Source organism: Schistocerca serialis, chromosome 4 (genome assembly GCF_023864345.2).
Source record: "Schistocerca serialis cubense isolate TAMUIC-IGC-003099 chromosome 4, iqSchSeri2.2, whole genome shotgun sequence".
Lineage (NCBI taxonomy): Eukaryota > Metazoa > Arthropoda > Insecta > Orthoptera > Acrididae > Schistocerca > Schistocerca serialis.
The window spans coordinates 294253100-294276179 of NC_064641.1; the positions used below are offsets into that span (position 1 = coordinate 294253100).

At 38.7% G+C, this 23080-nt stretch overlaps 1 protein-coding gene across 4 annotated transcripts in view; it reads right to left on the minus strand.

Annotated features, from left to right (window-relative positions):
• The window catches only part of LOC126473923 (uncharacterized), a 67821-nt gene that overhangs the window by 32231 nt on the left and 12510 nt on the right, over nt 1-23080 (minus strand). For all 4 annotated transcript variants that reach the window (XR_007586537.1, XM_050101281.1, XM_050101282.1 and 1 more), the window contains exons 5-6: nt 18810-18998; nt 10399-10578 (exon numbers count right to left, since the gene is read on the minus strand). Coding sequence is in view for 3 of the 4 variants with exons in the window: in XM_050101281.1 (XP_049957238.1) it covers nt 10399-10578; nt 18810-18998 (369 nt within the window). In the remaining variant the exon portion in view is untranslated. The remainder of the gene's footprint in view (nt 1-10398; nt 10579-18809; nt 18999-23080) is intronic.

A 23080-nucleotide genomic window follows, 5' to 3' on the forward strand; every position in this document is an offset into this window, starting at 1 on the left:
CATAAGTCTGGTAACTTTCAACTAAAGAATGGAACATTTTTGTTGTGATTTCATGGTTGATAAGCTCGATTATTCCAATGATCGTATAAAGAATTTCAACAATGTACAGCACCAGTTCATTGTTGACACCCAACTGAGCTGAAGACCATTTATTTCTTTATTAATGAATTTAAACGGTCAGACAAGCGGGAGGGGGTGGGGGGGGGGGGGGGGGCATGCTCCAGCCGTCCAATAGAAGTCACCAAAAATTTGACTATAGAAAAACCCATGTCGTCTTAATGAAAGACTGCAGAATGAAAATTCATGACATTGCTGGGATTGTCAGCATCTCAACTGCACAAGTGCATAATATCCTACACGGATAATTGGCTGCGAAGAAGCTGTGTGCGACCCCTTTTCACCAGGCTTACTTCCGGGTGACCTCTTCCTCTCCCCTAACTTTAAACTTTGGTTCCTGGGAAGAAATTGTCATCAAATTAAGTGATAGTTGCAGTAAACAAGCATTTTGCAGTGTTAGAAAGAAACTATTTTTTCAATGGGATGAAAAACCTGGAGGGTCACTGGATCAAGTATATATCCCTGAAAGGAGGCTGTCTAGAATTAAGGCCACACACTGCGGTTTTTTGTGTGTGTGTGTGTGTGTGTGTGTGTGTGTGTGTGTGTGTGTGTGTGTGTGTGTGGTCTATTTTTGACAAAGGCCTTCGTTGTTGGCCAATAGCTAACTTTCTGCCAGTCCCTTTGTTGTGCCTGTAAGCAGCTCAGCATCTCTGCTATATGCAGGGTGTATATGTAGACAAGGAAAAAAAATTCCTGTATTTCCCGGTTAAAAATACACTTTTTCGGTGTTAAGTGACAGTATACTCTTCCTCGGCACTGTAAAACTCATCAATTCTTTGAATGTTTACGTTTTTATATACCGACGTTTTGAAAGACCCTTGATGTGCAGCAACATGTACGCTGCATATTTCCATATTACGAAGGTATAAATCTGAATTCCACCAAACACCGCATGTCACTTTCCGAAGCATTGAAATCGAGATTGTGAGGCGCTTTTGTAAGCCAGTCATAGAACATTGTCACGTGATCTCACCAGCAGATGACAGCACGGACACTTGATGTAGTAAGCCAATAGAAAGATCACTTGTAAGTAGCGCGAACACACAAATGAGAAAAGTTAATGGTTTAAATTAATATACACAGAATTCACATATAATATTGGTCTCTAAGATTAACAAGCTGGAAGAGAAGCTAAGCTTCTACATATGATGATCTTTTTTGCGCGCGTTACACTTTAAGATACATCACATAAATGTGCCAGTAAAATTTTTAATAACGACTTAAATGTTTGATGTTGTGGGCTCAAAATTCTTCTGAATGATCGTCCTCAAAGAGCTTATTTTTAAATGAAAGTCAAACGTTTTGTGATTTAAGTAATTCATCGTACATTCTCGCAAATAGTTCATCTTGCGTAATAGGAAATTGGGTTTGAATGTAACGCTTTTCAAACCACCATTTGCAGTATTTTCCTGCGACCTGTTAGAAATAGGTTCGTTTCAGCAGTTGGGGGAGAGCTCCACATAATAGGCGTCACCGCGCTTACGCAGCTACAATAACGCAGGAAGCCCATATGTGCGTACGTGTGAAACATTAAAAGATCTTACATTATGTCATAAAAGAAACAAGACATCAGAGGATACTTCCAGAGTATCCGAATTTCGTGAACCATGCTAAAATGCATAATTCGGCTTAAAATGCACATTCATATGTCCAGAATCGTATATAAATTTTCTTGGAGTACCAGTACTCTATTATGTTTTCTTCTTTATTATGGCATAATGCCATACGTGCACTTGAAATGCAGCGAACAGTTGAAATTAGTCAATAGTGTGAAATTAAACACTTCGTTTCAAATAAAACAGAAAAGATTAATGAAAGCCAAATCTCTTTAGCAAACCGACGAAAATAACTTCACTGTTCTGCAAGGCGATTAATGTTTGACAGTCAGGAAGGTGGAAATAAAATCTAAAACTAATAACTTATTTTAGCCTTCCGTAATTATGCGAACGTATTTTGATTCATTTGATAACTGCCGGCCGCAAAAATCCGTTTGTTATAATTTAACGTGAGAGCAATAAACTAAGAGGAAACAACAGAATCACTGAACGTAAACACAGGTCACGTGGAGACAATCCACCTTCCCACTACAACTCAGACTGTTCTGGGGATCGGCGCCAGATTTACTATATTTCCAAACCAGAGGCAATATTAAGTAGTGGCGCCCAGCCATACTTCTGTAACCAAAAGCAAAAGAAGGTACTACAAAAGAAGGTACTACTCATACGCGACTCAACTGCGCATGCGCAAGAGCCCGCCCGCCACTGCTCAAATGAATCTAATTTGAACAGTTGTCACGTCACGGTCATCCGAGGCAATTTGTTGTTTGAAGCATTGCATAGTCTTCCTAAAGCCTTTGGCCGGCCGAGGTGGCCGACCGGTTCTAGGCTCTACAGTCTGGAACCGTGTGACAGCTACGGTCGCAGGTTCGAATCCTGCCTTGGACATGGATGTGTGTGATGTCCTTAGTTTAGTTAGGCTTAAGTTCTAGGGGACCGATGACCCCAGATGTTAAATCCCATAGTGCTCAGAGTCCAGCCTAAAGCCTTTGACACACTTTGCTGCTGGCTGACACTTGTATGAGCACTGTGTTTTGTTGTTCTATACGGCGCATTTCCTTTGCAACTTAAGTTGCATTTTAGTTTTTTTTTCTCGTTCATGTTTTGTTGCTGTAGTATTATTCTGCAATAGTGGGATACAGTAATATCCTTCGTTAGAGTATTGGTTCTTACCAGTCAAAAATCACAAAAATTTAGCTAAACAATGAAATTCCTGGAAATCTAAAAAATTCCCGAGTTTTTCCCGGATGAAAAAATTCCCGGGTTTTTCCCGGATGAAAAAATTCCCGGGTTTTTCCCGGATCATATACACCCTGTTTATGGTGAGTAGCAACTATCATTTTCATAATATTGTAGTATTCTCTCCTGAAATTTCCGTTGTTTGAGAATTAAGGTGACTTGTTTACAAAACAAACATTTTTTTCTTGCTTTTTTACTGCTTATCAAATAATGTTCATAACACTGGCAGATAAAATTTTTATATCTATTCCAAGAAAACCGTTTGAAGATGCATTCTTTATCATGGAAAAGGAATGTTTAATGATTAAACTAGCAGACTGTTGAAAAAACCTCAAGTACTTCAGACAGAAGTGAAGGAAACAATGAAATGTATTGGACTGCACCTTTGAACTAGGCTGCCACCTCTTACAGCAAAAGATACAAGTGTGTGTTCACAGCAGTAAGTTACTATTTCAACAGTATGATGAACCCTATTAAAGATGACGTGGCAAAGATCCTGTTATGTATACCTGGAATGTCAGGTAACTGCAGAGTAGATCTTGTGAAGGAATACAAACCTCTGCAGAGTACAGTGGGCAGTTTTCGAAATATCCAGGGTGACCCCTTCACCTTGACCATCTCAAATAAACCACTAACCAGAAGCAAAATAAGAAATGCATCAAGCAAATTCTGTTTAGTACCAGGGGGGATACTTACCAACATAATGGTCTTGTTTGTAACTATTTGTTATGAAGAAATGAAGGGCAGTGAGTCTTTACATGATATTAAAAATGTAAAACAAAACTGACTCACTTATTAGTACGCAGTGCAAGTACCCAGGGAGCCATAGACACAAACTGGTATTTCACTTAACAGTCTACAGCATATGATAGGTTTTTAATTATAGACTGCCTCTCCCGTACACAATTTATTATTAAAAAGCACTACAGAATTTTAATACATGTATCAGTATTCTAAATATGACACTACTGCAATTAATGTTCTATTACCTGACATTCTCCACAGCATTTCTATCTTATCTTTGTTTGCGTATACTGCACTCGCACAAAGCTTCAACTGAAGACAGCTTACTGAGTTAACAGGGCACATTTCTCTTGTGTTTCTATTTGTTTAGTCTCAACTCTAGCCAGTGAGAGAAAAAAATGGTTCAAATGGCTCTGAGCACTATGGGACTTAACATTTGAGGTCATCAGTCCCCTAGAACTTAGAACTACTTAAACCTAACTAACCTAAGGACATCACACACATCCATGCCTGAGGCAGGATTCGAACCTGCGACTGTAGCGGTCCCGCGGTTCCAGAATTAAGCACGTAGAACCGCTCAGCCACACCGGCTGGCACTAGTGAGAGAGGAACCACCAACGGGTTCTGCGATCAAGCAACATGCCTCACACTTCTCAACCTTTCCTTATTTGACTCCACAGCACTACATCCAAAGCAGAATCTACGTAACATTTAATACGACAGTACATTTCCTCGTATAATTAACAGTTAAAGTCTCTTAGTGTCTCAGAATTCCCTGACAGTAAAATCAATTTCCTTGAGAATTTCTATTTTCCAGGTGTCACCATCCTGATTAATTAACACAAGCCTGCCCCCTCCCCCATAAAAAGCTCTTGAGTAGCAGTTCAAAGCTGCCCGTCCTACCACCAATATCAGTAACACAAACTGAGAGCACTAAGGGAGTTTCGTAACTTTTCTTCAATCTACATGCTTTTAAGATACTGAACCAAGGGAAAAACTTACTTAAATGTCACTCATTATGTTGAGAACAGAGATCTCAGAATCTAGACAAAACAGACACTGGATGATCAAAGTTCTCTCAGATTTACTTTACCTCCCATCAGCATAAACAGCCTGCTACTTGTAAACAACAGGGTTCTGCCAAGATAAGGAGGTTCAACCATATGTAGACTAATTAAACATAATCAACTAAAAATAAAAATATGCCATCAAAAAACACAATGTCGCAAAGAAGACATGTACGTCCACCTCATTACAATACAGGTGTATAAAACACACTGTTTGTGAACAAAAATAACTCAAAGGAAATCATCTTCAGTTATCAGCTAAGTAATGTTTTAGTAATCTCCAGACTCAGTTGCAGATTCCTGTAAGACAATCTACGAGACTGTTCATAATACTCTTCTCCCAAAGGTATTTCATGTGGACAAATCACAAGCTTCGGTAAGAGACTGTACAAGTCAGCAGCAGAATACTGGTCGTGTGTAGTCCATACTGCTGGTGCTGCTGTCTGTCCCTTTCATATGCTTTAGACCCATATAGCCTTAACTGACAGAGTGAAACCTGTGTTTCCACAACTGCCACCTAAACTTGGGCCGCAACAACCAACCTTAGTCTCAGGTACAACTATCCAAAGCAGACATTACCCAAATGAAGAACACGCTCTGGACATTGAGTGCACTCTTCCGCAAGGTTTTTGAACGACACTGTTGTTCCCGCTATGCAGCTGACGTAGCCACAAAGAGTGTAGACTACTGTTTGTCCACATTTCAAAGCCGTCAAGAGTTTGTGCACCAGCCACTAGAGGCACTCTTGTTTGGCATCAATGGTAGATTAATTCTCTTTGTTTTTTTTTCTTTTGCATTTTTCTAAAAAGTTATAATGTGAGAATTTCCTTATGAATACAGATATCAACTAGCACTATTCTTGCACACTAGTCCCAAGTTCTTGCTATCTTCATTTGTGTTCTGTATTTGTTAAATGCTTAGTGTTAATGGTACATGAGAGTGTATATTTCGTGTGCTATTTCAGTTGATCTGCTTTAATACACAAATTTAATTTGTTCAGATCATTACTGTCCCAAAATAACAATCCAGGAAGCAGTGGAAATAATGGTAAACAATTGTTAACATCAGGGACGACAACTTCTCATTTCTGTATCGCATAGGATCCTTCATAAGCAAAAATTTGGCAAGAACGCCTTCAACAGCAGTGTTTGCATGGGTAATGTGGACATGTTGCACCAGATTGGCAACAGCTAGATGGCCACTTAATTCCAATGTCAATCATGCCCTCCCAGAGGTACTCAATGATCCAAATGATGTTACTGCTGGAGAATAGATGCATAGTTGAATTGATTACAAAAGTTGTGAAATGTTGCTTCACGATGTCAGTTATTCTGAATATAACCCAAGAAGCTTCCATCAGTGAAATTTGCTGAAGAGGCTTGCCCTTTCACAGTGATAACAATGCTCTTTGGTTTGATGGACAATGCAAATGAGTCTTTAATGGCACGAAAAAATTATCAGTAAAAGTACAAGCACTAAGAACACCTTGATACACAAACTGGCAAATCCATATAATAGTTTGACTTTTTTATTATGGATGAGGGTAGATACATTTATTAATTACAAAATAAGGCATTTCTACAATGCAGAGTTTCAAAGCCAATACTAGCATTATTGCTGATAAAATATCAGCAATTAAACAAATATCAGCTCTGAAACCCGCTTTCTAAAAAAGTGCATACTTTGTAACAACTGTCATACAAATAACCAATGTCTAAAAGATACTGAAACTATTTCAGTACAAAAACAACCAATGTCTGAAGGTCTTAAGAAAACTGCTCAAGAACTTTTAATAGCACAAATAATAGCATTTGTGATCAAATTTATTAGTGGGAAATATGAAATTGCAGACCGAAGTATTAATAGCATTTGAACATCTCTAAATTTCAATGCTTGATTCCCACAAATACAGGGAATATACACAAACAAGAAAAAAAATCCCCAGGTTTCTTGGTTAAAAACATGCATTTCCCAGGTGAAAATACACTTTTTCCCTTGGAGCTGTAAATACTACTAAGCCTTTGAACAGTAAAGGTTTTATACACTGTCTTAGAGCTTCCCATCAATTTAAAACAAACCCCACAAAAAAAATAATGCATTTTGGAAAGGTATTTTGACAAGTGACAACATGTACACTGCATATTTTCTTATCAAGGAAGTATATAAGAATTCCACCAAATACAGCAGAGCATCTGCTGAAGTCTAGATTGTGCTGTGCGATTATAGATCACATCACATGATCTCACCAACCAATGACAGCAGATATTCAGAGCATAGGACACATGATGTGGTCAGCCAATTGCAACATCACTATTAAGCGGTGCAAACACACAAACAGGAAAAGCTGATGGCTTAAATTAATATACATTAAATAAGGGCATAAGTGGCCGGTCCTCAAAGTATTAAGTCTTGAATGAGAGTCATATGCTTCATGATCTAAGAAATAATCACCCATTCTCACAAATCACATAATTCATCTTGCGTAAAAATAAATTTACTTTGAAATTAACACTTCTCAAACCACTTCACAACACTTTCCCAAAACCTATTTGAAGGCAGCAAAGAGTCTTCTTCCTAGACATGCTGTCAAGTAATACAAATGACTTGGAAGTTTATATCAATAATGTATATATGTGTGTGTGTGGGGGGAAAAAAAGGAAACTTGTTATCTGTTACACAGAAGGTCTCCTGAAAGAAGATACTTACCTAATGTGTCATATTTAAACACTCAATAAAAGCCTTAAAAGATCTAAGTTGCAAAGACCTGATTTTTAGAAAATTACATTACTCTACAAATAAGAAGAATATTTAACAAGTCAGGGGTTCATAGACTACTCCGAGCTAAAAATCACAATGAGATAACTTAAAATACAAACAATACGTGGACATGTTCAGCACTGTGACATGTTCCATGTTCAGCACTGTGACATGTTCCATGTTCAGCACTGTGACATGCTCCATGTTCAGCACTGTGACATGCTCCATGTTCAGCACTGTGACATGTTCCATGTTCAGCACTGTGACATGTTCCATGTTCAGCACTGTGACATGTTCCATGTTCAGCACTGTGACATGTTCCATGTTCAGCACTGTGACATGTTCCATGTTCAGCACTGTGACATGTTCCATGTTCAGCACTGTGACATGTTCAGCACTGTGACATGTTCAGCACTGTGACATGTTCAGCACTGTGACATGTTCAGCACTGTGACATGTTCAGCACTGTGACATGTTCAGCACTGTGACATGTTCAGCACTGTGACATGTTCAGCACTGTGACATGTTCAGCACTGTGACATGTTCAGCACTGTGACATGTTCAGCACTGTGACATGTTCAGCACTGTGACATGTTCAGCACTGTGACATGTTCAGCACTGTGACATGTTCAGCACTGTGACATGTTCAGCACTGTGACATGTTCAGCACTGTGACATGTTCAGCACTGTGACATGTTCAGCACTGTGACATGTTCAGCACTGTGACATGTTCAGCACTGTGACATGTTCAGCACTGTGACATGTTCAGCACTGTGACATGTTCAGCACTGTGACATGTTGTTCAGAGGGGAAATATGGAGTTATGGTACTTATGGCAATTGTTTTATTATATCCTATCCAGATAATGAATGCAAAATAAGAAAGTAGTCCTTGACATAATATTTATTTCAAAGCTAGGCTCTGCAACACAAAGTACCCAATATTTTGCTACGTGGTGACTAACAAAGATTTTATTTTATTTAAACAGTAGTTTGTGTACACCACACCTAAAAACAGTAAGTTTTTACAGTTCATGTTCTACTCCATGAATAAATACGAAGCCATGTGAGGAGTTGCAATGATAAAACATCATGTGTTGTCAGTCGATAATTTAGCAAGGAATGGCATTCTGTAAATTTAAGACGTAAACAACACAATTAAGAAATAAAGTCAGTCCTATAGGAGATACCTGACAAGTGCTAGAACATTCCTTGTTATCGAAAAACATTGTTTTTCATGGAAGGCAGACTTGCAAAATTCTGCTAAAGCTGTCAATATACTGGAAACAAAATATTTTATTCAGTATTACTGACCAAATTTTCCTGCTTAGTTATCCTCAAGTAAACATTTACATATGCTGATACATGTATAGCATTAAGAGATGTTACATTATGTTGTAAAAGAAACAGGACATCAGAGATAACTCCAAGGACATCAGAATTTCGTAAACTGTACTAAAATGCATAATTTGGCTTAAAGTGCACAGTTTTATTTCCAGATTCATACCGACAGGCTAATACTGAATATTAATATTTTTCAGTGAGGTTTTCGGATTGCCAATTTTCTTGGCGTACCAGTGCTGTATTATCTTATCTTTGGTTCTTTATTATGGCATAATGCCACACATGCCGTCAAGATTAAAACAAGCACTTTACAAACAACTGAAATTAACTAGTAGTGAGGAATGAAACATTGTTTTAAATATATTCAATGCCTCTGTGGGAAAGGTTAATGAAAGCCAAATTTCTTCAGCAAACTGACGAAAATAACTTCATTGTTCTCCAAGTCAATTAATGCTCAATTGCTAATAACTTGGAAATAAAGTCAGAAAATAAACTAATAATATATTTTAGTCTTCTATAATTATGACAATGTATTTTAATTCACTTGATAGCACCCAGTCTCTGATATCTATTCTGTTTTATTTGATGCGAGAGCTATAAACAAAGACAAAACAGCAACATCACGAAATGTGAACATGCCTCACGTGCAGACTACTCGCCACTAGACTGCTCTGCACATGCACAACGTGCAATGTGGCAGCTTGGGCATGCCAGAAAAATTTTCCTGTTAGCATCTCGCTGCTTGCTGCTACTGCTAATCTAGCTAACAGCCACACTTCAAGCAGCCAGAAGCAGAAGACTGCCCGTATGAGACTTCAGCTCTGCACATGCAGATGAGCACACTGGCAACTGCTCCAGCAAACCTACAATTGTATATAGATGTGACATCATGCTCATCAAAAACAGTTTGCTGTTTGTCTTTGCCCTAAGGCCTTTGACACATTTAACTGTCTAGAGACACTTGCATGCGCGCTGTGATTTGTTGTTGTAACTAGCCCATTTTCTTGAAACTAAAGTTTTATTTTGGTATTATTGTTTCTTTTATGTTTTATTGCTGCAGTATTATCCTGAAATAGCAAGTTAAAATAAATTTCTTTGTTGAAGTATCAGTTTTTATGAACACAAATTACAAAAATTTAACTGAAAAATAAAACAATGAAAAAATTCCCATGAATCTAAAATATATCTGGTTTTTCCCCCAGATTTCCCAGAGCATTCACAAACTGAAATAAGTTTTGTTTTATTTCGACACTAATTGTTCTTGCATTAGACCACAGATGCAATTTACAATACATTCTCTGGCTCTGATACTGTTTTCACATACTAATTTCCAGTAAATGCTTGGGAAGTTATTTTCATAACTTCACTGTTACCTTTTTATTTGTGAAGAAAGAGGACTTCCAAACCATCTAACAATCTCAATGACAGTGTCCATACCTACTGATGTTCCACAATATATGAAGTGTTATTTCACCAAAACGTGTGAAGGAGACAAACTTAATTCTCAACTTTTTCAGTATGTCGCAAGCTACAGCTATCTGTGGCAATTCTACAAATGTAACTACGTATTCTTACCCGTATCTGTTCAACAATTTTGCGAATCTGTGGTTCAAATCCCATGTCAAGCATTCTATCAGCTTCATCCAAAACTAGATATGTGCACCTCTTTAGGTTTGTTTTCCCACTTTCAAGGAAGTCGATTAAGCGTCCAGGTGTTGCAATGACAATTTCTACACCTCGCTCCAAATCTCTTGCCTGAAACAACACAATTCAAACACAAAATAAGAATCTGGAAAGAAAATTGTTAAATGTTACGGAAAATTTCACCTCTACCTCTATTAAGAATGCCCCAACAATTCATCATATAAAATAAGAACTGAAAGGGAAAAATGGGAAATCCAAGATGGAATAACGAAAATTATGGAAACAAGAGATTGCTACTCGCCATATAGACGAGACGGTGAGTCGCAGATAGGCACAACTAAAGGACTGCTATACATTTAAGCTTTGGGCCAAAAGGCCTTCTTTTAAAGTAGAAAAAAGAGACACATTTGCGTAAGGACAATTAAAACACACACACACACACACACACACACACACACACACACACACACACAAATCCTTGTCTGGCATCTGAGGCCGAACTTCACAGCAGCTGTGCCTGATGGGAGAGGCAGTCTGTGGGTGGTGGGGGAAGGAGGAAGCTGGGGTGGTGAAAGGCAGGTATAGCAGAGTAGGGGTGGGGAAGATTTAGTGCAGCTTATGGGGTGACTCAACAACTCTCTTATATGGTGAGTAACAATATATCCATTTTATAATTGTAGTTATACATCAAAAATTTAGACAAGGTGCCTATACCCACTACCTCCACCACACTGATCAGCACCAATAGCTGTCCCTCCATACATGAATTTGCCTGTAGTGGCAAGCAATGTAACATGACTTGTCTGCATGAGCTAATTTCGCGTATCAGTACCATCGTACTACAACCAACATTCCTATCAAATGCTATTCCCAAATTACCACTTCTTTCTTTTCTGAAACTTGCCTCCAATACAACAGCCATGGAAGAAGTCAGAAAAAATGAAATTAACAACTTCATTGAAGGCACATGATACTCAATAGGTCACAACAGCAATCATGGGAAGAGAGAAAAAGTGAGAGAGATAGTGGAGAATGAGAGAATGATGGACGCAGACTGCCACGAGGGGTAATGAATAATATTATTATTATTATTATTATTATTTATGTTTATATCACTTTCCACCTCAGTCATTGCCCCCCTTATATTGTTTCCATAAGGACACTAAGAACTTGGAGACATTAAAATAAACTCAGGCCAAGGACGCGCACAGACTGTTTCACTCATTACATTGTAACACACAACCGCTTGTACTCAGATCTTAGGTCACACATTTTTTTGTGATCCACTTTCGCGCGCGCAAATGTGTCTCTTTTTTCTACTTTAAAAGAAGGCCTTTTGGCCCAAAGCTTAAATGTATAGCAGTCCTTTAGTTGTGCCTATCTGCGACTCACCGTCTCATCTATATGGCGCGCGCGCACACACACACACACACACACACACACACACACACACACACACACACACACAAAAAAAAAGCGGATCACAAAAAATGTGTCACCTACGATCCGAGTACAAGTGGTTGTGTTTTACAATGTAATGAGTGAAACAGTCTTAATTACCCATGTTTATTTACGTCCCATTTCAGATGAATTATGTCACTTTCAGATACAAAATGCTCACCACTGAACTGATTTGTGTCTACAACTAGTTTTTTTCTTAAGATGGCCCAATTCAATTCAGGCGAATTCAGTAATTATAAATAAATACGAAACTAATATAGACTTCTGTCCATAAAAGTTGGAGTTTTCGTTAACTCGCATTACAATGAGGTGAGCATTATAAAATAATGACTCATTATTATAAAATAACGATTATAAAATAGAAACTACCACCTACTGTGAAAGACAAACGTACTTTACACAACAATTTTGGCAAGAATTAAAATCTTTTCAATGCATCTCTTTTGTTGCCTAAAATACTGAGCAAGTCATCATAACAGGAGCACGGCAGATGAATAACAGTACAAATTACATAAACCAGGCTTAGAATCAGACTTTGATATGCAATGTTGGGAGAAGGCATATAACATGTTACAATAATTTAAGAAAATATATTCCATTTGCTACATGTGCTGAGGATATATGGCTGTTCCTGTTGATGTTTAAGTCTTCCAAAGGGGTCAACATTTCAGTAGCAAATCTGAAAGCTTAGGAACCTTCCCAACAGACTGCAACTTGAACCTGCTATCTTGCTTTTGGCTGGCGATAATACAGACTGATGCTGTTCGATAGGTTGTGACACCTCACCATCACAGTAAAATGATTGGAAGTGAAAGTGTTACTATACCCATGCCACTGAAACCTTGCACTCGAAACATGTTTTTCAAGTTAGTAGTGTAACAGTTTGACAAGTGAAGAACAAGTACATGGCGCTAGGTGTGGGGTGCGAAGCAATGCCAGCACAACAGTCATTTCTGGCCACGTCGTCTCAGCTCCTGCGTTGCCAGCTTTGTTTTGTGTGAACACAAAATTCATCATTGTTGGTTTCTGCCGTTTGCTTGCTTAATACTGCGATTTAGAAAATTCCGATAAATGGAAAATGCCAGCAGAAAAAAACCGTATTTACTCGAATCTAAGCCGCACCTGAAAAATGAGACTCTAAATCAAGGAAAAAAAATTTTCCCGAATCTAAGCCGCACCTCAAATTTGAGACTCGAAATTCAAGGGGAGCGAAAAGTTTTAGGCCGCACCTCCAAATCGAAACAGTTAGTCCATTGTGATATGAGACACAATTTAGGTTGAATGAATGACGATACAGATACAGTAGTTTGGTTCGAGTCGTAAGCTTAGCAGTTAAGCTTTACCAAGTAGCCATTGCTATGCGTCAGGCGCTCCGTCCGTTTTTATACGGGTACCCTTCGTTTTTCACGTGCTTCGTGTGGTTTGAATTGATTGCTTATTTTTCTTTGATCTAATAAGTGCCATTCTCTTTGTTATAGGTGTTTACGTCACTCTAAGCTGAAAATGTATTACTGTACTGTGTCGTGCATTGTTTGTCGCACTCTGGTAATGTGTGTTCACGACCTGTCGCCGCTCGCGGCATGACTTGCTTTGGTGTGCGCGGCCGCCACTTACAACTTAAAAAAAAGAGAGGAATCGTCTCATTAGCGAAACAATGGCAAGAGACTGCTATTTGTTGTTATTTACACTGCTGCTTTCTTTGATAATGATCAAAGAGAACCAAATAATAAACTGCGTATGATAGAAGATGTTCTGAATGAGAACTTGACGAAAATTTTTCTCTGTTGAAAATCTTTGCAGGCGCCTCTTTAGTACTTTCTGCACAGAAATTAGAGTCATCTTAGATTTAAAAATCTACTCAATTGCCGTGCTTCATTTCTGACTGTATCACTATTAGGCATAAGAATAATACGAATATAAACATGACATGATATGTGTATTCTTCCGCGTTTGCTGTTCTCTCACTCTAGTTTCGTAGTTTATTAGGCAGACAGGATTTAAATGAGATAGCAGCAAACACGAAAGAATACATGGCAAAATATTTATATTGGTATTATTCTTATGGTGAAGAGAATACTGCATGTGATTCACAATTCATGAAAGTTCCCATTAGCAAACATCTCTTCTCACAGGTAGGAAAAAATTCAGAACGTATATTGACAAACATTGCAAACAGTCTTGCCAGTCGGATTTTCGTAGTACATTGAAAAGCTGCTACATTCGAAGATGAACAATACGGAATTTGTATTTACTTCATTGAATAATGTATGAAAATGCAGTGGTCGAAATTCTGGGCGGAGAAAAAAAGCTCGTCTTCCACCTTTTTTTAAATTTATTTACTGACGCAGACAATTTGGCACCAGAATTTACCTTTGTGCCTGCAAAGCACGCCTGTGTAGTGCTACATATATTCGACGGCAGAAGTTGTGGCGGCACCTACCAACATATTTCAGAACTTCCGCTTACTTTGCACACGATTCTAAGCCGCAGGCGGTTTTTTGGTTTACAAAAAACTGGAAAAAAAGTACGGCTTAGATTCGAGTAAATACGGTAGTTCTGTCTGCCTAGTGACAATCTTTTGCGACAAAGGTGTGCTGTTAGACAGGGACGTGAGTCACTTGTAAACTCTGAATTTTACGAGCAAGAGAAAGAATGTGCAAATATTCACAGTCAGCCATCAGTTCCTGCCAATAAAGTAGTAGAATGTACATAAAATACTCTTGGAATCAGTTCAACAACATGGAATTACTGCAAGAACAATAGTAAGTAAGGGAGTGTTACTTCAAAAGCTGAAAGACACAGATGTGAGCCGTAGTGAATTCTAAAGTGTCTGTATCAGCTAATATAATTATAGCAACTTCTGAAAAGAAGAAAAAGCAGCCTCCTCCTGTCACCAACAGTTTCTTTCCAAATTGATGCAGTTGCCAGCAGGAAAGAACGACCTACTGTAGCAAAGTTGCTACTATATTAATACATAAGTCCAACTTTTCAAGGGTGGAAAGAAAGTCACTAAAAGGTATGAGTTTCCATTACAAAGAGCTATACAGACACTAAGTCCAGTAAGAAAAGGCACATATTTCGATGACTTTAAACATATTTTTTACACAAGATTTGATAATATTGCTACACAAAATGTGGGTTAATGCTAGGGGAGCTGTCAGTAAATGCTGGATGGGTGACACTCCAAGAAGCAGTTATCACCCAACAGGAAGAGCAGCTTGATTAACCCTGCAACAACAGGATGCTTGGCTCCCCGGTTGGGCCACCCGAACAGGCAGTACTTGACTGTCTTGGCTGCGTACTGACAGACTGATCATTGTGCCCAAGCATGGTCATGTTAACGAATCGTTGTCACATTCAATTTCACTGACAACTTCAAAATAATAGCAGTTTCAAAGCTTCCTCAGCTAAGAAACAGTTTGCTCATTTTCAAAATAAAATCTTACTAAAAAATAACACATCTACAGCCAAGAAAGCAGGCACTACAGATTACGTATATCGACAACAAATGTACCACTGCTTGCACTGCACTGCACACCACATGCCCAAAATCCTTAGCATGCGCCATACCGCTAAGTTAAGGGCATTAATTTCTAGTGGCAGTATGTTGCTGTACAAAAATGTTCAGAAAGCCCACTAGATAGCACCAAGAATGCTGCTTCCACAATAACATAAGCTTACTAAAACTGTAAACACACAGAATTGGCTGCACTGTGACAGCAGTCCATTTGAGGGAATGTCTTTCCCAGCAGACTGTTTCAGCAGTCCATTTTCTGCAGGGCCCAATTACACTACCACAGTTGAAGCATTAATTGTGTACTTTTAACTTTTTAATAAAAAAATAATTGATTACCATTAAGACGAGGATTAAACATGATTTCCTGAGTGGTTGATGAACCTTTTAAAACAGTTTCACATCCCTATAACAATGGTAATGGACGATGTTCCAAATCATTTAGTGATACTGAACACAGCATCATAGTAGACGAAATAGCCAAGGTGCAGCATCATATTGCAATAAGGCTGCCAGCATGTCACTGCCATTTCAACCTCAGTGAGTTAGTACGAAGTGATGTGAAGACATACAGAAGAAACAATAACATGTCCTAGAGTTGGGCAGGCAGTTACGTGAAGCTCTTGGGACTGTAGGTGCAGCTTCCTGAAGGCAGCACAGACAAAGGTATCATCAGCAAGCATGAATAGCTAATGATTTGTATTGGTAATGAGAGCACCTTTGGATCCAATTCCAACAACAATGATAGGGAGCCAGATGGATTGTATCACTGTTGCCATAAATTGGTGAATGAAAATCTGAATATGTTATTTACGACATCGTGATTGTAAAATCCAGAGAAAAAAGTTACAACCTGCGTTTTTTTTTAATAAACTGTGTTATCATATTGTTTTCAAGATGGTCATCATCAAATACTTACTTCTTCCACAAGGTGACACACGGGAGACTGACAGTTTTGAACTGCACAGTACTGAGGGTGCAGTGGTGGGAGGTGGTCGTGGTGGGAATAGTTCTTATCCACACAAGACGCCATTTCAATTACTCAGTCATTATGGAGCAGTGGGACTTGCAACGTCAAGTGTTTGTCTATGACAGTTTCGTGAAAAGTGGTGAGTCTATTATTGCTACGCAGCAATTGTTTCGTGCACGGTTTAATGTCTGTCGACATGGAGCTGTTCCGAGCTGTAACACAATCCTCAGATGGGTGGAAAACTTCAGATCAACTGAAAACATACTGGATAAGAAACACCCTGGCCCGAGATTCGGAGTAACGACACCAGAAAATGTTGAAAGGGTAAGGCAAGCGGCAGTCAGAAGCCCAAGACGGTCAGCTAGACATCATGCTAGTGAGTTACAAATCAATCGTGAATCGGTCAGATGAATTTTGCATAAAGAATTAAAATTCCATCCCTACAAAATGCTCATTGTCCAACAACTTAAGGAAACTGATTTTGCTGTACGAGAAGACTTCACTTACAGAATGCAAGTGATTTTGTGATCAAATGAAAATGAAACTTTATTGATGAGTAATGAAGCTTATTTTCATTTAAACGGGACCGTGAATAAGCAAAACCTATGTTACTGGGATCCAGAGCATCCACACCTAATCCACCAGCGTCCTCTACACTCAGAAAAAGTAAGTCTGGTGTGCTCTTGGCTCTGTTGGCGTTATTGGAACTTTTTTTTTAAAAAAAGGAGAATGGGGCCACAGTTACTGTTAATTCGGTTTGTTACATTCATATGCTTGAAACATTATTGAAACCAGAACTAAGAAGGCGACGAATCCCTTTAAAACGCATTTGGTTCCAGCAGGATGGGGCAACATCACACACCGCAAACGCTTCAATGACAGTTCTTAGACGCATGTTTCCTGGCCGGATTATCTCACATTTTGGCAATGTTCCTTGGCCTCCCAGGTCTCCAGACTTGTCAGTATGTGACTTTTTTCTGTAGGGGTACCTTAAGAACTGTGTCTATAACCACAAACCACGAAATTTGGACGAGTTGAAGAATGTAATCATTCAAGAAATTGCTGCCATCCCTGCAGAGATTTTAGTCCGTGTGATGGAGGATTTTGGGAAGAGATTCTAGTCCTGCATTCGAAATGATGGACATCACCTTGACAACATTATTTTTCACAAATAACTTTGTTGACTAAAATGGCAAATAATGAGCTTTGATTTTATGTAAATAAACATGCATTAATTTTAAAGTTGGCTGAGTATTATTTCATTAAAAACTGTCCGTCTCCCATGTGTCACCCTGTATTTCTGTTCTCAAATATGTATGCTTCGTTATGATTGTATCTACATTGATATGCGGCTGTTTATTTGCTGTCATTAAGGTTGCAACTCAAATACTAATTCTTAAATTCACTGGTGCTGTCCAAAGGCTTATGTTTATGAAATGGAATGGAAATCGGTGTCTTCCGCTATGTGTGTAGAGGCTGCTGTTGCAAAATCATTACTGCAATATAGTAAACTTAGCTTTATGTAACATTAACTATGAAGTGTAACATTTCACTGGCATCAGTATACTACTGTCAAACGTCCACACATTAAATGAGATATATTCTGTCGCAGTAAAATGCAGAGATAATCTTTATTACTCAAGAATTAAAACAACAGTATTTCATTTAAGCTACACAACTTGCAACTGATCTACAGCTGTGTTCTGGAAAATCGAGTCCTAATGGAATTAAATTTTGGAAACAGCTTCAATTTGTTTTCGTTAACAAATGTCAAGAAATTTAGCATTTTGGTACTTTTCAACAACAAAAAATTAGAAAAGCCAGAGAGTATTAACACAAGTGTTCAAGCCGAAAAGTTAACTGGAATAGCAAATTAGAATGGAGGAAACAGCAAACACTTCTTAAGTACTACTGCACACTAACAGTACTGTCCAACTCTTTGTTACAACCCAATTTCTAAGAAAAGGAGAATAGCCTGGTTCACGATATTTTGCACTCCCAAAGCAAAATTCATATGTGTAACATATGTGATAGCCTGCCCACCTGACAATGTTGATACTTAAACCCTTTATAGAGGATTATGGTGTAAAGAAAATATTTGTGTGGACTGCTATTAACAATTTGCATTACATGATCCTAGCTAAAATTCTGCATATACAATTCCAACTACCGGCTCGTACATATTTCTAGAAACGATCGCAAAACACAGCGTCAGGTTCCACCGAGACTCGAACTCGGATCGCTGGATTCAAAGTCCAGAGTGCTAACCATTAGCCCATGGAACCGTATGCCTGTAGCGATTCAGTAGCATCATGTCATTAAGCCGTGAGATTATTCCATTCTTTCTTATAAAGATACAGCTGAAAATAAAACAAATTTAGTTTGTATTGTAGTTACCTGTGGAGCTTTTGGTGCACCACCAAAAACACAAGTGTTGCGAATCTGTGAAGAAGCTCCAAAATCATTTGCTACTTGCTGAATTTGCTGTGCCAATTCCCTAGTTGGAGCCAGTATCAGAACAATTGGTCCATCCCCACGCTGAAGACGAGGCTGATTATTTATGTGCACAATAGCTGGCAAAACATACTGAAATTGGTAAAAAAAAAAAAAAAATGTTATAGTATATGAAAAGAAAATATGGCAAGGCATTTCACTGAGCTAAACACCTGTACATGTAAACAGATAAGCACTGGTATTAGGCTATCCCAAAAGGATAAAAGTCAACAAAATTTGCAAGAATGAAAGCATAAAATGACATTTTTCCAGTAAATACACATTGCGATACTATCCACTCACACACTGACTAAGAGAAAATGCAACTGTAGCCTGTAACTTGGTAGCATCTATAGGATGAATTCACTCCAACAAAATCTGAGAGGTATTCAGAGATGCTTGTGGAATGCTTTGGTATAAAGGAGGTACTTTTTCCAAGGTCTTATTGCTGAGTAATTGCATTTTGTTTCTTACCACCATTTAACTCTGAAAAGATCTGCACTACAGTTAAACTGGACAGCATGAACTGTGTGTGTCTTGTTTGGAAATTAACTTGTTAAGACTCAGTAACAAGCCTGCTGTTGACAAAAGTTATGCTGATTTCACTGTTTACTATCAACTTTGCATTCATTACAGTTCAAAATTGTTTCGAGCTTCTTTTTCCAGCATGTTAGCTGCATCTTGAACAGTTTCACACAGCCGTATAGACAAGTTTACTGATGAGTTGGGTGAAATGAACATTGTTTATGGGGTACATTGACTGCAATGGAAGAGCAAAACAGTGCTTTGTTGAGCTGCTCCCATTGCAACAACAACCACGTCAGAGTACTTATCCACCTGAGTTATTACTCTACTCCTGTGTGTTTTACATTTCTGATGATTACCAAACTTTGTTGGTATTCACATTCCCTCTGTCGAAGGATACCTAATGTTTAGTGACATTAGTACAGCCCCTAAGTGTGAACCCTCTGCATCAGGAGCCATAGGGGCAGAAAATTTGAGAGAAAACTTTGAGCAGGTTAACAAGCTTCTCAAGTTGCAGTCACTAGTGAACAATCAGTTTTCTGCTCCTTAGTTTCAAAATCTGATTACAGAGGACGGCATTCGGAACATAGCTACCTTAACAGCCTGGATTAATTCCTAACTACAGACCACTTTTATCTAAAAACAGTTATATCTACATGATTACTCAGCAATTCACATTTAAGTGCTTGGCAGAGGGTTCATCGAACCACGATCATACTATCTCTCTACCATTCCACTCCCGAACAGCGCACGGGAAAAACAAACACCTAAACCTTTCTGTTTGAGTTCTGATTTCTCTCATTTTATTTTGACGATCATTCCTACCTATGTAGGTTGGGCTCAACAAAATATTTTCGCATTCGGAAGAGAAAGTTGGTGACTGAAATTTCGTAAATAGATCTCGCCGTGACGAAAAACGTCTTTGCTTTAATGACTTCCATCCCAACTCTCGTGTCATATCTGCCACACTCTCCCCCCTATTACTTGATAATACAAAACGAGCTGCCCTTTTTTGCACCCTTTCGATGTCTTCCGTCAATCCCACCTGGTAAGGATCCCACACCACGCAGCAATATTCTAACAGAGGACGAACGAGTGTAGTGTAAGCTGTCTCTTTAGTGGACTTGTTGCATCTTCCAAGTGTCCTGCCAATGAAATGCAACCTTTGGCTCACCTTCCCCACAATATTATATATGTGCTCTTTCAAACTGAAGTTGTTCGTAATTTTAACACCCAGGTACTTAGTTGAATTGACAGCCTTGAGAATTTTACTATTTATCTAGTAATCGAATTCCAGCAGATATCTTTTGGAACTCATGTGGATAACCTCACACTTTTCGTTATTTAGCGTCAACTGCCACCTGCCACACCATACAGCAATCTTTCCTAAATCGCTTTGCAACTGATACTGGTCTTCGGATGACTTTACTAGACGGTAAATTACAGCATCATCTGCGAACAACCTAAGAGAACTGCTCAGATTGTCACCCAGGTCATTTATATAGATCAGGAACAGCAGAGGTCCCAGGACGCTTCCCTGGGGAACACTTGATATCACTTCAGTTTTACTGCAACTCTCAATGCTAAAACTTTTATTCGTAACTTTATTTTCAAGTTCCACAAAAAATGGAACATTGTGCAATATTTCACATTACTGCAACAGTTAACAGAATAAAATTAATGTTCGTGTACTGGAAATCTTATTTATTTGCGTATTATCCTTACAAATTCGGAAGGAAGTGTACAGATGAAGTACTCCTCTGAGGCTGCTTAATTATATTAAGCTCACTCTAAATCAGTGATTCAGCACTTTCCTCACTACCCAATAGAACTGGTGACAAGTTAATGCAGCACTTCACAGTAATAGAATTTAATGTTGATTTGTGGGTAACGGTACTAAGCAGCAAGGTCTAAGTGCCCCTTCACGAGTGATACACAAGGCAAGCATGGTGAAAATTTTAAGTTGCATTTACTCACAAGAACTGAAAAGGCAATCTTGATAACGTAAGCATCAATAATCATCATATAGAACACTACTACTTGTGCTGTGGTTAAGGACACAAGCACAGAGTGGAATGAGTCCAGATGAACATTGCAACCCCAGCTTTCATCCTGACACCAGTAAGGTCATCTTTTCTGTAAAAGTTATAGCCTCCAAGTGTAGGCACAACAGTGTATTTAAAATGACTCTCTCAGAAAAGGAGGCAATAGGTATGTTCTATACTAAGAGTTAACTCCTCCAGACGAGACCTGAAGCACTGTGGGTTCAATTTACTTCTACCCATACGCCGAGGTGGTGAGGTGCTTGTAGAGTGAGGAGGATTGGAGGGGCTGTCTGGGTCTACTCAAAAGGCATCAAAATCCATGATGCCTTACCTTGTAAGTCAGACATACCAGAATGACATCTGATGGTGCCAGACAGCTTTTGGCCCTCATGTCATGACCCTTACCCTACGAGAATGATGGGGAAGAGGGCATTGAAAGGCACTCTACTTTTAAGGTGTCTACTTGATGCTCACTGTGAAAATTTTGCGGTCTCTTCTGTTGTAGCTGCCTGGATGTCTTTGCTCACTTCAGTTTGGCCTGTACAGGTGCCAAGTACAGGTGCTAGTGGTGAATAATGGTGCACTAGACATCTGTGTCAAAGGGTCCACCTTAGGAACATGTTTCTGCAGCACACCTAGCGGCATTCATCAACTGGATGCTGAGCCCCTGAGGGCAGTACAATCTGTGGCTCTTCACCAGGCAGTTTCAAATGAGGATTCCATGAGAAAGTGTCATTCATAATTTTACTTCAGTAACTTTCAATTCCCATTGGTAGCCGAAATTAACAAAGTGGATTTCAACTACAAGTGAAAGAACCACACAGCTGTTTCCAAAATGACAAGTCTGACAGTGCGCTTGTCGGTTAGCATAGCATGCGGTATCAGTGATCAAAAGATCATTACATGAATACTAATTGTGGCTGTAAATAGGAATGTTAAGTTACGAGGATATTTCTCCTTAGCAAGTGCAACAAGAAACTTTTCAGATTGCCTGAACAGTCTACAGGACTGAAAATTTTAAGCATAAACAAGACAAAGTTCAAGAGTACTGTTAAATGTGTCTTAGAGACACTTGTGTGTCAAGAAAAACTGAGAGATGGGAAATACGTGACACATCTTGACAGCTGTGTTAAGAAACGGCCGCAAAAGCAAACAGATCTTCACTGCAAATTTAAATATAGCCAAAGCCTCACAAACTAAAACTGAATGAATCCATTAATTGGGGGAAGGAGGGTCACGCATGAAGTATTCAACAAATTCCAAAGTAAAAATATCTACTGACAGAAGATCTGAAGTTCTGATCTCTGACTGTCATATGTCTAGAAACAATATGACCTTAGGAGATAAAGCAAAAACACAAAATGACTTTTCCAAATCTGTTTCATGTACACATATCACACTGTGGTTCTTGCTCTAAATCGCCTCAATGTTATCACATACATTAATGATTATGGGTACTTTGTAGGGTTGTGACATGTTATCGGTGACTGGAGGAGGACTGTGGTTCTATCGAACGAAGATTGTGGTTCAACCTCCTTATCTATGAATAGGTTGACTTCATCTTAACTCGGAAAAAGCACATCAAGAACTTTGAACTAGGGCACT